Source organism: Cyanistes caeruleus, chromosome 8 (assembly GCF_971803275.1).
Source record: "Cyanistes caeruleus chromosome 8, bCyaCae1.hap1.1, whole genome shotgun sequence".
NCBI classification, from domain to species: domain Eukaryota; kingdom Metazoa; phylum Chordata; class Aves; order Passeriformes; family Paridae; genus Cyanistes; species Cyanistes caeruleus.
In genome coordinates this window covers 16,765,512-16,778,827 of record NC_141708.1, presented here as the reverse complement: position 1 = coordinate 16,778,827, position 13,316 = coordinate 16,765,512, and the positions used below count along the sequence as shown (strand labels likewise).

At 41.4% G+C, this 13,316-nt stretch overlaps 2 protein-coding genes across 3 annotated transcripts in view; one reads left to right on the top strand and one right to left on the bottom strand.

Annotated features, from left to right (window-relative positions):
- The first annotated feature begins 1,092 nt into the window (after positions 1-1,092).
- The window catches only part of PCGF5 (polycomb group ring finger 5), a 123,826-nt gene continuing 111,602 nt past the window's right edge, over positions 1,093-13,316 (top strand). For both annotated transcript variants that reach the window (XM_086900768.1, XM_086900764.1), the window contains exons 1-2: positions 1,093-1,260; positions 13,097-13,193. The gene's annotated coding sequence lies outside the window, so the exon portion shown is untranslated. The remainder of the gene's footprint in view (positions 1,261-13,096; positions 13,194-13,316) is intronic.
- On the bottom strand, positions 2,336-10,443 carry ANKRD1 (ankyrin repeat domain 1). Its single transcript, XM_023929620.2, has 9 exons — positions 10,309-10,443; positions 8,950-9,129; positions 7,014-7,151; positions 6,817-6,924; positions 6,076-6,174; positions 4,843-4,941; positions 4,606-4,704; positions 4,408-4,506; positions 2,336-3,239 (listed from the first exon to the last, which is right to left on the bottom strand). Exons 1-9 carry the CDS (start codon positions 10,336-10,338, stop codon positions 3,129-3,131), a joined length of 963 nt encoding a protein of 320 aa, XP_023785388.1. The 5' UTR covers positions 10,339-10,443; the 3' UTR covers positions 2,336-3,128.

Genomic DNA, 13,316 nt, shown 5'->3' with positions numbered 1-13,316 from the left:
GTTACAGCAGGAGTTACTGACCTGACTTGACAGATACATATCCCAAAGGCCATCTGTGTTCTCAGCTCTTAAATCCAAACAGATGTTAGATCCGTTAGATGTTTGCCAGAGATGGGAAGGAAGAGCCCACTGGAGGATAGTGCCCACAGGAGGTTACACTGAGGTGTGCTCAGCAGGAGGTGTTGCAGTATAGGAGCTGTCTCACCTAGGCCTGAGCAGTCTCCACCTCACATCATCTTTACTGTACCATTTCCTTCTTTACTTCCGGCTCTGGAATTGTTACCTATGCACGTGTTCATTTTGCTGCCTCTTGCTTTTCTGTTTTCCTTCATTTTAATGCCTCAGTAAACCTAATCTGGCTGCCAAAAAAACAGTCAAACAGATATAATCAGCAGAGCATTTTTGGAGCTCTTCCAAATGTTGACTGAAGTTTTTCTTTTCATTAAATGAATATAAAACTCACATAAGCTACTGTACTAAGATACTGTTGAGCCATTTTTACTGTGAGTATTCCGGTTCTCTACCAGTGCCCAACAGCAAGTTGAAAAGTGGAAGTGGTAACATGTAAAATACACTGCAGAAATCCTGCAGTGGGTCATTTTTGAGCTCTTGGTGACTGGACTGAACAGTATAGATTAAGTTCTCATAGATTTAACAGTTCTATATAATGCTGGTGTAAGTCACAACAGTTTTTGCTCCATTCAGCAATTACAAAATATATTTCCTGTGTGTTACTAGTTGTTGAATTTGTAACTTGAGTCCATTTTATTACAGGTATTAGAGAGGTTTTTATATATATATTTTTTTATATATGTGTGTGTGTGTGTAAATATATGCATAAAGTATTTATGGTATTACCTCTAAAATGATGCTCTAACCAGAGAAGAAGCAAACTGTGTTTGGTGCAGTTTTCTGAATGACATTAATCCTGCCTTGGGCAGAGAATAACCTACCTTGAACATGACAGAAGTTCTTTCAGTTCTTTCATGACAGAAGTAACTGACATATGGAAGGAGGCTTTGAATGCTTGAGATCCTTTTTGCTGCTTGTTTGACTTTAAAAAATTAAACTCTTTGTCTTTGTCCTTTATTAGACACAGTGCTTCAGGAGCTGATTGAAAAGTTTCTTCTCCCCCAGTTCCCTGAAGCACATTGCTGTGGCCACCTGGGTGCCTGAATGCTGCTGCTCAGGTGATAAACAGACTGAGTGAGCCAGCACTGATCATTTCTGTTTCCTGCAAGGCTTGCTCCCAGTGTCCAGGTAAGTGGGCAGAAACAAGCAGGGAAGCTGTGGCTTGCAGCAAAGGGCAGCAATTGAAGGCGTGCCGTAATTTCTAGAGAAGGATGTATGCACAAATTTGGCCTATGGTAATTAGGAATTTAACTGAATGCAGCACCTAAATACCCCTCTACTCTGCTCTCTCCCACCTGGAGTGCTGTGTCTGGGCAGCACAGGAAGAACATGGAGCTGTTGGAGTGTGTCCAGAGAGGGTCACAGCTGGGAAGAGGGATGGAGCATTTCTGTGTGGAACTGCTGAGAGAGCTGGGGTTGTTCAGCCTGGACAATGGAAGGCTCCAGCACCACCTTATTGGGGCCTTTCAGTATTTAAAGGGGACTTAAAAGAAAGATTTCTCCACAATTTTCATCACAGCTTGTTGTGATGGGTTTAATCTAAAAAAAGGTGGATTTAGTTTGGATAGAAGAAAGAAGTCTTTTACAATGAGGGTGTTGAAGCACTAGCACAGGTTGTCCTGAGAGGTGGTAGATATCCTATCCCTGGAAACATTCAAGGCCAGGGGGGACAGGGTTCTGAGCAACCTGATCTTGTTGAAAATTCTCTGCTCATTGCAGAGGGGTTGGAATAGATGAGCTTTAAAGGTCCTTTCCAGCCCAGATTGTTCTATGATTCTATGAAATGGGACATCAGGCCCTGACTGACAGCACTGTAGGTTGTCTTGCTTCTGCTAAAGCAAGGAAGAAGTGTCTGCCTTTCCTAACAGTACTTGACATCTCTCTTGGCTTGGATAACTGGAACTGTCTCGTGTTTTACATAGTGACTAAGAAATTATATTTTTTAAATCAAACTCAGTAATAGAACTGTAACTTTCTTTTACTAGCTATTCAAAGTACGGTGTTTCTGCTTTCACATGTGTCTCCGTTTAACTAAGTAAGTCAGATGGGGTTTATCTAACAGTGGCAGGGAGGTTGCTCAAGGGATGGCTGCTCTTGGCAGCTGAGACTTTTTTTAATTTTTAAGAATTTTACAGCAGACACGCTGTGAACTTTCTTTAAAGAGAAACAGAATTACCCCATGCATGCTCACCACTCCAGCAAGTAAAAAGAACCACTCAATTTAATCTGAAATGGATCAGTTCAAAATTTACAGAAAAAGCAGTACAAATTTACAAATATACATAATCTGATTTTGCATTCTTCTATCATCATACTTTGTAGTAGTCAAATTTTAAAAAAATTCACTTCCCTGATGCAGTCTCCTCTCACCTTCACAACACTGTATCTGAATCCTTCAGTCCAGAGGTGTACATGGTGGCTGCAGCTCTGTCCTCGAGCTCGTTAGCAACCGCCATTGCCAAACCCTGAGTAAACACCATTACTGAACTACTTCATTAAATCCACTTGGCACTTCAGTAGACCTTCTTCCATTGCTCTTCCACATACCGCCACTCAATTCACAGGTTATTTTAGTAGTGAGACAAGGCAACAGTTGCAAGTATTTGCTATTTAGAGCTATTGGAAGGCTTGAGGAAAGTTGCTAATCTAGTTGAAAATGCTGCCATTTAAGACAAAAGGATTTTTGTTGCAGGCAAAAATTGCATTTAGACCATCTATAAAAAAAAAAAGCTTAAATAATGAGCATCATTAAAAATTACTTTTAAATAAATAAATAATAAATAGAAATAAATAAAGCTATTTTAGAGCTAGTGGAATTTTAACACTCAACCTGTGTTTTAAAGTAATTTCTTTGCAAGTTTCTTGCAGTTTTCAGTGAAGGCACCTCAAATAATCCAGTGTCATAAATATTTTCAATAGATGTTCAAGGACATTTTCATCCAGGTTTGTGGAAACCATTTCAAAGCAGCAAGAAGAGCATGGTCTGGTTTCTCTCTTCAGAATTTACCTAGACGGGCACTCTTTTTGGAATTGTCTTTCAGGCTGTTGAATATCTCTTTGGTGCCATTCTGCCACTGAAGAACAAGATCCATAGGGGTTTTCCCTTCCTGGTTAAAAGAAACAGGAATATTTAATTTCATCCATTGATGGCCAAGTCCTTGTTCTTTCCTAAATATTTGTTCAGTGCATCTGCATGATGTGAATCCCTTCTGCATACACAGGTTTAGACTTACTCTTGCACCCCTGAGGTCAGAGTACTTTTGCTCTACAGATCTAGTCCCAGTCCTGGTCAGACCAATGATGAAAATTCCCTGGGTTTCAGTGGGTTTAGGCAAATGCTGTGACCAGCAGAACATGCGGGTGTTCCTTTTATTCTAATTTCAAGTGACTAGAAACATATTCAGGTGCAATCTCAGTAAGACACTCTTCATATAATGTAAAATTCAGATAAGAATTGAATTAGGGTATGAACCACAGGAATTAAGTAGGATCAATTTTTGTGTGCAGATGAAGTCTGAGAGCAAGTCTCTGGCCTTTGGGGCTGTGCCTTCCATAACTGTCATACTCTGATGAGGGATAATGCTGGGAGCAGCCACACTTCAGGGAGCTGGGCAGAGAGTGCTCCAGTGACTGTTTTCTTCCTTGTCCCCTGGGTTTTGACCAATTGTCAGTCAAAACTGGCAACGGTAAAACCCATGCTATGGCTGCTAGGTTTGGATTTGGGAAAAAAGTTGAAGTGGTATATTTAACAAGTGGTTACAGAGCTGGAGCAAAGCTGCTGCTGCAGTGGCTCTGAGCGCAGCCAGCCTGGGACTGCTGTGTCTGTGCTCAGCCACAGGGCTTTGTTGCCCAGCAGTAAGGTTAATGGCCAGTCCTCCTGGTGCAGTGCTGGCCCTCAGCTGTGGCTTTAACTAAGAGGAGATTTCTCTTACAAGCTGAGAGCTTTGTTGTCTCTGTGGTGGTTGAAGCCTGGGAGTTGTGCAGTAAGTGTCTGACTATTACATCTTTTCATTATATGAGTAATTAAAATAAATCACAGAAAAGTGTGATGTTGTCTACGTGCAGATAGTGGGTTCTGGTTTTAAAAGAGGTAGTGAGTTTTCCTCTCTTCCCTGATCTCCCCCAAGTTACCCTTTCCCTGTCTCAGCTCTGCTTTAATTAGCTCTGAAGTGATCTAATTAAGTCTGTTCAAAATAGTGTCTCCCGGTCTTATCTTGAAAGCCGTGGAACGGCTCTGGTGGGAAACCTATTTTAAAGCATTTTAAAATCACTTACGCAGTTCTTCAGAGTCAGATCTGCTCCGTGCAGAATCAGAAGCCTGATGATTTTGTAGCGGTTCAGCCTCACGGCGTCGTGCATCGGCGTGTCTCCTTCCTAGAGGTGTGGAGCACATTGTGAGAGCACTGCCAGCCGGCCCAGCTGGGGGCTGTGCGGGGCTGTGCGGGGCTGTGCGGGGCTGTGCGGGGCGCTTACCCTGTCCCTGGCGTTGAGATCCGCCTCGCAGGCAATGAGATGCTCGCCGCAGTCGTAGCGACCCGTCCGCACTGCCACATGCAAGGGCGTACTGAGCAGCTGAGGGTCAGGGAGGAGACGGTCAGTGACACCAAACAGGTCAAAGCTGCTTCAAAAACAGCTGCTAGAAACTGCTGGGAGTAAGGGACAGCTTTTCGTCTTCAATTAAAAAAGCTGCAGATTTCCTGAAGCACGTACCTTGTCTCTTGCATTTATGTTTATCCCTTTGTCCAGTAAGAATTTCAGAACATCCAGATTCCCACCCCGGCATGCCCAGTGCAGAGCTGTAGAATGAAGCTTTAACAGGAAAAAGAAAAATATTTTAATACAACATTATATTAAAACATTATATTTAAAACGTTATATTAAAAAAACCTATTTTTATCAAATTAATTTAACTAATTTAATCAAGTTAAAATAATTGTATGCAATTTAACTTAGAGCACGTCACTGTGATCACACAGTGATCACAGTTTCTAGTAAAAAAAATTGTTTCTGGTAAAACAAAAATTGTTTATAGCAACAGCTTTTCTTATTTTGCCCTAATTTCTTTAGTACTGTGAATTTCTCACTCTTCATATTCATTGTGCATTACTCCTAAAGACAGATCTTGGCAACGCTGCTGTGAGAGAGGATGTGTTTTGTCTATTCTTTGAGCTTAGAAGTTACCTTTAGCCAGGTATGTGGCTGGTATGTGCTATTTAAATTTTTTATTCAATGCTTTTGGGTTCTAAAATGCATAGAAAATGAAGCTCAAGGGAAAGAATAATTATCTTTAAAAAACAAACAAATCCCCAAGTTATGCAAGTCCACAAAGGGAATTAAAACCCCTTTCCTCTACAAGATTTAGCATCTCTGCCCTGAGCTGTGCTGGAAAGAGTCCCTTGCTGGTCCCATCTGTCTGTCATTCCGTGAGCACTGCTGGGTTAAGCGAGGGGAGCAAGGCTGGACAGTGCCAACTGTTCAGCAAAGGGAAAAGGGTGGAGAAGCAAAGAAACAGCTGCAGAAGCTGTTGATACTCAGGAACCCTTGTGGCCAGAATTCCAGAGGAGCAGGGGGCTCTCCCGAGCACAGCCTTGAAATCCTGGTGTGCATCATGCTGACCCTGGACACCTGCGTGGGACAGCGCTATGTGAGCACCTGCCAGCAGGCTGAGGTGGGAGCTCAGCTCTCTTACCCTGCCCTAGGCTTTCTTGTTCTTGGCACTCTGCTGGCCAGCACTTCCTGTGTTTTCCAACCATATTGGCACAGGGAGGCAGATGCTCCCTCCTGAAACCTCTTCTCCACAATGTTATTTTAAGAATAATCTTCAAAGACATTGTAAGGCCTTTCAGACTCCTCCTCTATGAGAAGCACTTCTATAAATGGTTCTCCTGGCACATACAAGGTAATGAGCAGCTTTTGGAGAGAGGTGTGAGTGGATGTGCATACCATGTCTTTCTGTTCAAGCTGGGCCCCAGCTTCCACCAACTTCTTCACCACCTCTAGATGTCCTTCAGAGCACGCCCTGTGCAGCGCCGTGCGTTTGTACTGGCAATTGAAACAGTGCAAAGTTAGACATTGTACACGGCACAAAGGTATCTTCAAATCTCTTCTCCCACCCTCCCTCGGATGATGGCAAACATATATACATACTCCATGCTGATTCCTCTCAAAGACCTAATACTTTTGTGACCTGAAATCTGCTAAAATTTTAATAGCAACCGGATAGCTGAGAGCCGCCTACCCAGCATTTTAAAGGATGGGAGAAATACCTGCTGTACAGCATCCAGATTTAAAATAATGCCTGTTGAGTTCCCCATCCAACATGCTACACTGTGTTTTGAAAGTGCAGCTTATGCATTATGGAGTATGAGGGCAGCCACTTATTTCTGTTGTTCTGCAGAACAATTTCTTACCCCTTTTTCCATAGCATTGGAAGGTCAACTTATATGGAAAATCAGGTTCTCCTGGGCACCAACAGCCCTCTTTTAAATATAAAGACTCTTTTGAGGTAATGTGATTTGGAAGGGTCTCAGTGGCCACTAGAAAACTTGATGTACAAAACTTCCAGCATTTATTTACTTTCCCCCAGCCCTCTTTTCCTTTCATGACAGTGGAATCTAAAAACCTCATGGTAAAAGTTTTTTTCTCTCTTCTGTAGCAGGCTTTGCATTAGGAAGAAGACTGTACCTTATCACAGACATTTGGATCCCCTTTGTCTGACAGGTATTTTTCAATTACTGGCAACTTATTCTCCAGTGCAGCTTTGAAGAATGTGGGAACATCCACAGGTCCTGTCTGAAGGAAAGAATATAGAGAACATAAATGTGTGTGGCACAAACCCCCATTAATGCTTTCCCAGAATAAGGTACTTGGAAGTAACTTACTATAACTTCTGGTTCAGGTTTCTTTAAAACAGGTACTTTCACTTTCTTGCATCTTTTCTTCTTCTTCAGCTCAATAATTTTTTCAAGATCTTCCAAGTTTTCAAGTTTTGACCTGGCCTCTAATTTCTTCTTCTTCAGCTGAAACAAATCAGGGAAGGCAGCAAGTTGAGCTGTGTGACCACCTCTTCCTTTCAGAGTGGCAGGAAGCAATGTGATACTATTCAGCTGAATTCAATTAAGACTGGATGAACTTTGAAGTTTATTTTTTTTAGATAGGGCTAGTTGACCATTACAGTAAGTTGCTAACTATGTGAGAAATTCTATCACATGTATAGCTTTTCATATACCATTAGACCACTCCCTAACTTCTCGAGCCATATGCTGTGACGTTAATTTAGGCCAGGAGACAGAGCACCTCTGCTGTCTCTTCTGGCACAACAATTTTAAAAATCTCATGTGCAGTTTATGAGAGCTGGAAAACTCCTGCAGTTTCAACTGACTCACTTCCACCAAGTGATTTTCTTCAATCACTTTTTTTTTTTTTTTCCTAATGATGCAGCCTCTAAATTACTGGAACTTAATTTTCTTTGCTTAAAAACATACCCTCAAGATAAGAACAAGGTTTAGAATGATCCTAGCATTTCAATCCACAAGTGTTACTACATTTTGGGAAGCCATGAAGAATGTCCTCAGTGTCCTTGATGGGGCAGTTCAATAAATTTTTAAGTCTTCTCCAAACCTTCTTGTAAAAAGCATCTGGGCATGAAGTCAGTGTGGGGCACTGCTGACACCAAGGGCAAGTGTGTTGCCTGAACTGAGATCTCACAAGGTGTCCTTGAGTTCAGAGGGGAGACTCTCGAGCAAGGGCTAACAGGGTGAATACAGCTGACAGATTCTGTCCCATGGTGTGATTAAGAGTGAATACACTGGTGACACCCTGTCAGATGGTATACAGTTTTGTCAAATGAATTCTTATTCAAGTTATTTCCACCTCTTTTAATTGTTCTCTGCATTTTTGGTTTGATCTGCAGATCATTGGCCTAATAGAAAATAATTATGCTGACTGTGAATAACTGGAAACCCACAAAGTTGTTAGGAACATGCTTTGAAGGAACTCAAAGGAACAAACTTTGAAGGAACTTTGTAGCCACTAATGATGTCTCTGTTGAAGTTTAAAAAGTAGTTTTTATTCTAATGTTTCTGAGACTGACTTTCTCACTCTTCATTTTTTAGAACAGTCTTATTTCCCCTGCTACTTAAACTTCATCATTTCAAAATAATTTTAAATTTTTAGGCCAGTTGATTACTCATTTACAAAAAAAAAAAAAAAAAATATTACAGCTACTGTGTTATTGGGGGGAAAAAACATCAATTCTTAAGGCTCTAGGGAGAATTGTGATGTTCCAAGAACAGAAATTGGTACTTCTCTATAGACCACTATGTGTTTCATTTGTAACTGTTCTTCCCAAATGTGCTAGTAAGTGTAATGCTGTGTTTTCATAAAAATAACATTTTCATGTTAATTAAGGCTTCTGGCTTCAGAAATGCACTCTTACATCTTTTGTGGGTTAGTTATTTTTGGTAGCAGTCATTAGGTGTGCACTCTGAAGGTGTCTCACTGGCTCTGATTGCTCCCCCCTCACTGACAGCCAGCAGCAGGTGACCCCTGGGCAGCTCTCAGGGTTTCAGACAGTGTAGGGGATGCTTTAGCTTCTACCTCCAAGTGTTGCTGCCTGCACCCACAGGCTACAGAGGTGAGCAGATCTCCATGGTCTTCAGTGGACTTTAGACCAACCTCCTTTGTGGTGGTCTCCCAGAGATTTTTCTAGCTCCCCATCCATGTATTTCTAGCTTAGAGAGAGGCAGAACTTCAAGGACTGCAGCAGGAGATGTATACATGATGATAAAAATCCGAGCAGAAAACACAAGAGCCTACCTCTGCTTCTAGTTTTTTCTCCTTCTCATAAGCCAGATCACCTCGGGTCAGTGAGTGCTCAGGGATTGTCTTCAGGTCCTCCTGCTTCTCTAACCTTACAGCAGCTTCATACTCTCCATTTTTGAAGTCCTCAGGGAGGAAGCTGCCAGTCTCTTTATCATCCACCTTCTTCCCAGTCACCTGTAAATGCAAACATAATACAATATAATCAATGGATTCCTGACTGCAGTAGCCACTACCTGGGAACATGGATTGCCTAGGGCTGACTGCATCTCACCCCTGCCCTCTCTCAGAGTGTGTGACAGCCAGGACAGGCCATTCTGCCTGTGCCTGCATTAGCTGGGGATGCAACTGGCTTGGGCACTTCTGCCATGCAGTTAAATCAGGTTGCTGAGTGATTTCAAGGCTGGTTTTATCCACTGCTGCCAGTACCCAAGTCCCATTTATAGCAGAATGGCAGAAGCTCTGTGATGCTGTGCAGCAGCACAGCTTTCAATAGCTTTCAATAGTTTTCATAAATATTTCTGATGCCCAATTAAGTGTACAGAGATAACTTGTTAAACTTAATAGAGGCAAATGTGTATTTTGAGGGTGGTTCATGTGGCCTAGACTGCCTTTCTGTTTGATTGCCTTGTAAAATTGTATTTGTTATAGAGTCTAATGCAGAAGAAACTGTGAGTACCTTGACAAAGAGTTCAATACAGCATTAACCAGTTAGGCAGTTGTATCTTAACAAAGCCATCTGGGAAAATAAATGCAGTGCTTCACTGAGTCATTCCTGTTTTCCCAGTTTCTCAATCAGATCATTCTTAGTCTGAATCCTGCAGCGGAATGTCCCATTACTTGTGGTCTAGACCTAATTTTTCAAAGACTTTTTCATCATGAACAGCAGTGGCTGTAGGAATTGCTAGTTTATTATTAGAAAACAATACAATTATTAAGATGTTAATTTTGTATTATAAAATACTGTAGTTTCCCTGCATTAATATGTTGTCCCAGTCCCTTATTAGATTGGAATTACCTAGTGTGATCATAACATTACTGGCTTCTAAAAATATATATAAATTAAAATCAAGGACAAAGTCAAATAAATAACTAAATTTTGATTGATCTTTTCCTGGTGAACTGTGCTGTGATGTCAAATCAAAACAGCTGTGTAGTTGTATCTGTGGTGCGACCCTTTACCAAGAATTTAAAATGAAAATATAATAATATAACAAAAAGTATTTTACACCTAGAGCACAGCAATGCTGATAACCTGTTAAATCAGAGATCCATAAGGGTCATCTTTTTCTGCCTGCTCTGATGACAACCTAGAAAACAATTAATTGTGAGTAAATGAAAGAAGGTTGCACCTACCAGCTCTTCTACTTTCATCATCATCGTCATGTTTGCTGGTGAGCGAAGGCTGTGCTCCTGTATGGCTGAAACCTCCCAGGGCTCAGGCCAGCTCTGCAGGGACCACCACGCTCACTGCACTTATATATCTTTGGGAGAACTGTGCTTGAATGAGATAATCTTCCAACCTGGGAATCCAAGTATGCCCCTTGCGCTTGCCAGCTGAGAGGTGGTTCACGCTCATTCCAGACACGTTAACGAGCCAGATCTGGTGTCCAGGCAGCCAAGGGGCGTCAGCTGGGCGAGGAAGGGTGAGAGCCCCACAGTCTGACCACACCAATATGGGAATCAGAATGAAATGTGAGCTCATCATTCCTTTGGCAGTGACTGCACTGCTCAGCAATGCGAGCCATTCTGTGCTCCCAGTGCCCACTAGGACAGCTGTCTGTTGATACAGCGTTATAACTTCATCTTCTTTTTTTTTTAATTGACATTCAGATGACTGTAAGACACTGGAAAGGGTAAGTGGCTTATAGCAGTATCTTCCTGATAAATGGATTACTTCTAAAGTCTCAAAAAGCCATTCTCTTCATTGCTATTTATTCTTGGGTGATAAACACTTTTAGGGGAAAGGCTTTTTCTCATCATGATGACAGTCTTCTATATTTGTTGGAAGGAATTCTCTGAAGGGATTACTATAGCAGAATGATGTCTCTGGTGCTAAAAGGGCGTATGACACAGTAAGTTACAATCAGTGTAAGATATCAAAACACTAAGATTTGCATTTTTCTGGACCCTTGTCAATGATTATAAGCCAAATAAAAAAGGCAAAACTTAATACTGTTTTCTCAGGCAATATTTTCCTTCTGAATATGAGAGAATAGGTGTCCAGAAGTGATTTATATTTATTTTTTCTGATAAGGTGAGATACACACAAATCTATGTAGATAATGTGTGTGTTTTGGGGAAAAAGAGCTACTGAATCCTTTGGGAAAGCTTGTCTTATGCTAGGAATCAGAGTAGTCTGGAATCAAGAGAATGATCACCAGCAGCAAGCAGTTTTATAAGAGGAAGATGCACTAATCTTTGCATTCAGAGTATGGATAAATGCCAAGAAACATCAGTTCTGTGACAGTGCAATGCCTGGAGCGCCTGTCTGGTGAGGTACGCAGGTCACCTGGCTGAAATGAATACAGCAGCTCAGGTGCTTCAAGGACAACTTGTACATCAGTGCTTCACCAAATTGAGACCTATCTCGGATGTTGTTTATATCATTAGCATCATTAGCATGCTGCATTCCTGACATTGACCTTTCAAGGTGTCTCTCCTCTGAACTATCCCCCAGTAATCCGAGTACCTCCAAACTTGTCTTCTAGTGCCCATCATACCTATGCCCTCCCTTTCCCTGAAATGAAGCTGGACATCAGGTGGTTCCTTTACCACTCAGAATATATATGACATTAGAGGATGAGTCCCAGAACTAAAATAGAGTATGTGCTAGCAACACAACCTTTCAGAACATTTTTTTCCAAACTGAAGTACAGCAGCGCTATCATTCCCCCCTAGTGGTATGTTCTGAATCACACTGCCAGGCTTTTTCTCACTGCAGTTTTGTACTCCTGCTAAATGTCTCTATAAGAGGCAGCTCTGGCTCTTTTTTGTGTGTGTGTGTTCTAACAGCTTACCTCAATCTGTTCAATTCTCTGATTTTTATTTGGGAGATTGTTTTGAAATCCACAGCCCTAACAGGATGGCTGTGTAGAATGCTTCTGGTTTAGTGAAAACAGATCACAGCAGAGACCTGGCACAGAAATATAGAGGTTTGCTTTTAGAAAAAAAACTGTTTAAGGAACTGTAAACTTCCTCTGGACTCATTTTTTTGAAGCTTACTTTCCCCTTTTTTTTCTTTCCCTTTGTTTTTTTTTTTTTAACAGCTTGATTTATAAAACTGACTCAGCAAAACCTAATGTGGAAGCTTTAAGTGGGTAGATCTTCCTCTGCAAATGGTACATAAATCCAGATCCAGAGCAGCTTTACAGGAAAACTCAGTGCCCTGAGGGGAAACAGAAACCAAGTTCTCACGAGTGCTACCGGAACACCACAGTTTATTCATCTTTAAAGCATCCCATCCATGATGACTAAAAGAATAGTAAAGAATAAAATATTCCTTGACTATCCCAAGTATCTATTTTAAGAGTGGCATCCAGAAACCCACTTTAACCAAAGGCTGGGCTCTAAATTAACCTAACAGTAAATGCTTTTAAGCTAAATGTCATGTAAACAAAGGCAACACTATTGAAATAGCAGAAATGCATCAGTTTGTATCAGCTAAGACTCTTGGCTTATCACTATTGCTTAATATTGGAGGGGGAAGTAGATAATGAGCTTGTAACCTTGTACTGGATGGTAACCACTCAATTGCCTTTCATCAAGTGATTTCTCGTTAAGGTGGTAATAGCAGATGGTCAGTGGGCGAAGTGTAACAGGAATCTGAAAAACTCTTGCCACCCCAGTGAAGGATAAGGGCAGAGAAATCATCTGCAAGGTGTGAGGCAACTGGATATTGTCACAAAAATCCTGCACAGAGAAAACACGAAAGGACAGCAGGCACAGCATGACAGGGAGAAAACTGTGGCACACCCTGTTCCCTGCTACCAAAATGGAACTCTCTGACTAAAGAATGTCTGTAATTAATTTTTCTAAGTGATTAATGGTAGAGTGAAAGTATCATGTGATAAAAATGATATTGCCACCTCCTGTCAAGTGTGTGACCATCATGTTTTCAACTTGTCTATCTCACATTTTCCAGCTCTCTGCCCTTGGCTCTGTCCATGCACCCATAGATGCTGCCCTTGGATGCCACTGTGCCTGAATTCCTTTTATCCATTTCCTGCTGCTAAGTAAAGGTATGAAAAAATCAGTTGCTGAGGAGTGGTTATGGGCCAAAGAGATTATTGAGCCAGCAAACTCTTCCACATGTGTGCAGTCAAAGATAAATTCATAACCAAGGTACACAGAAGAAATAGTAA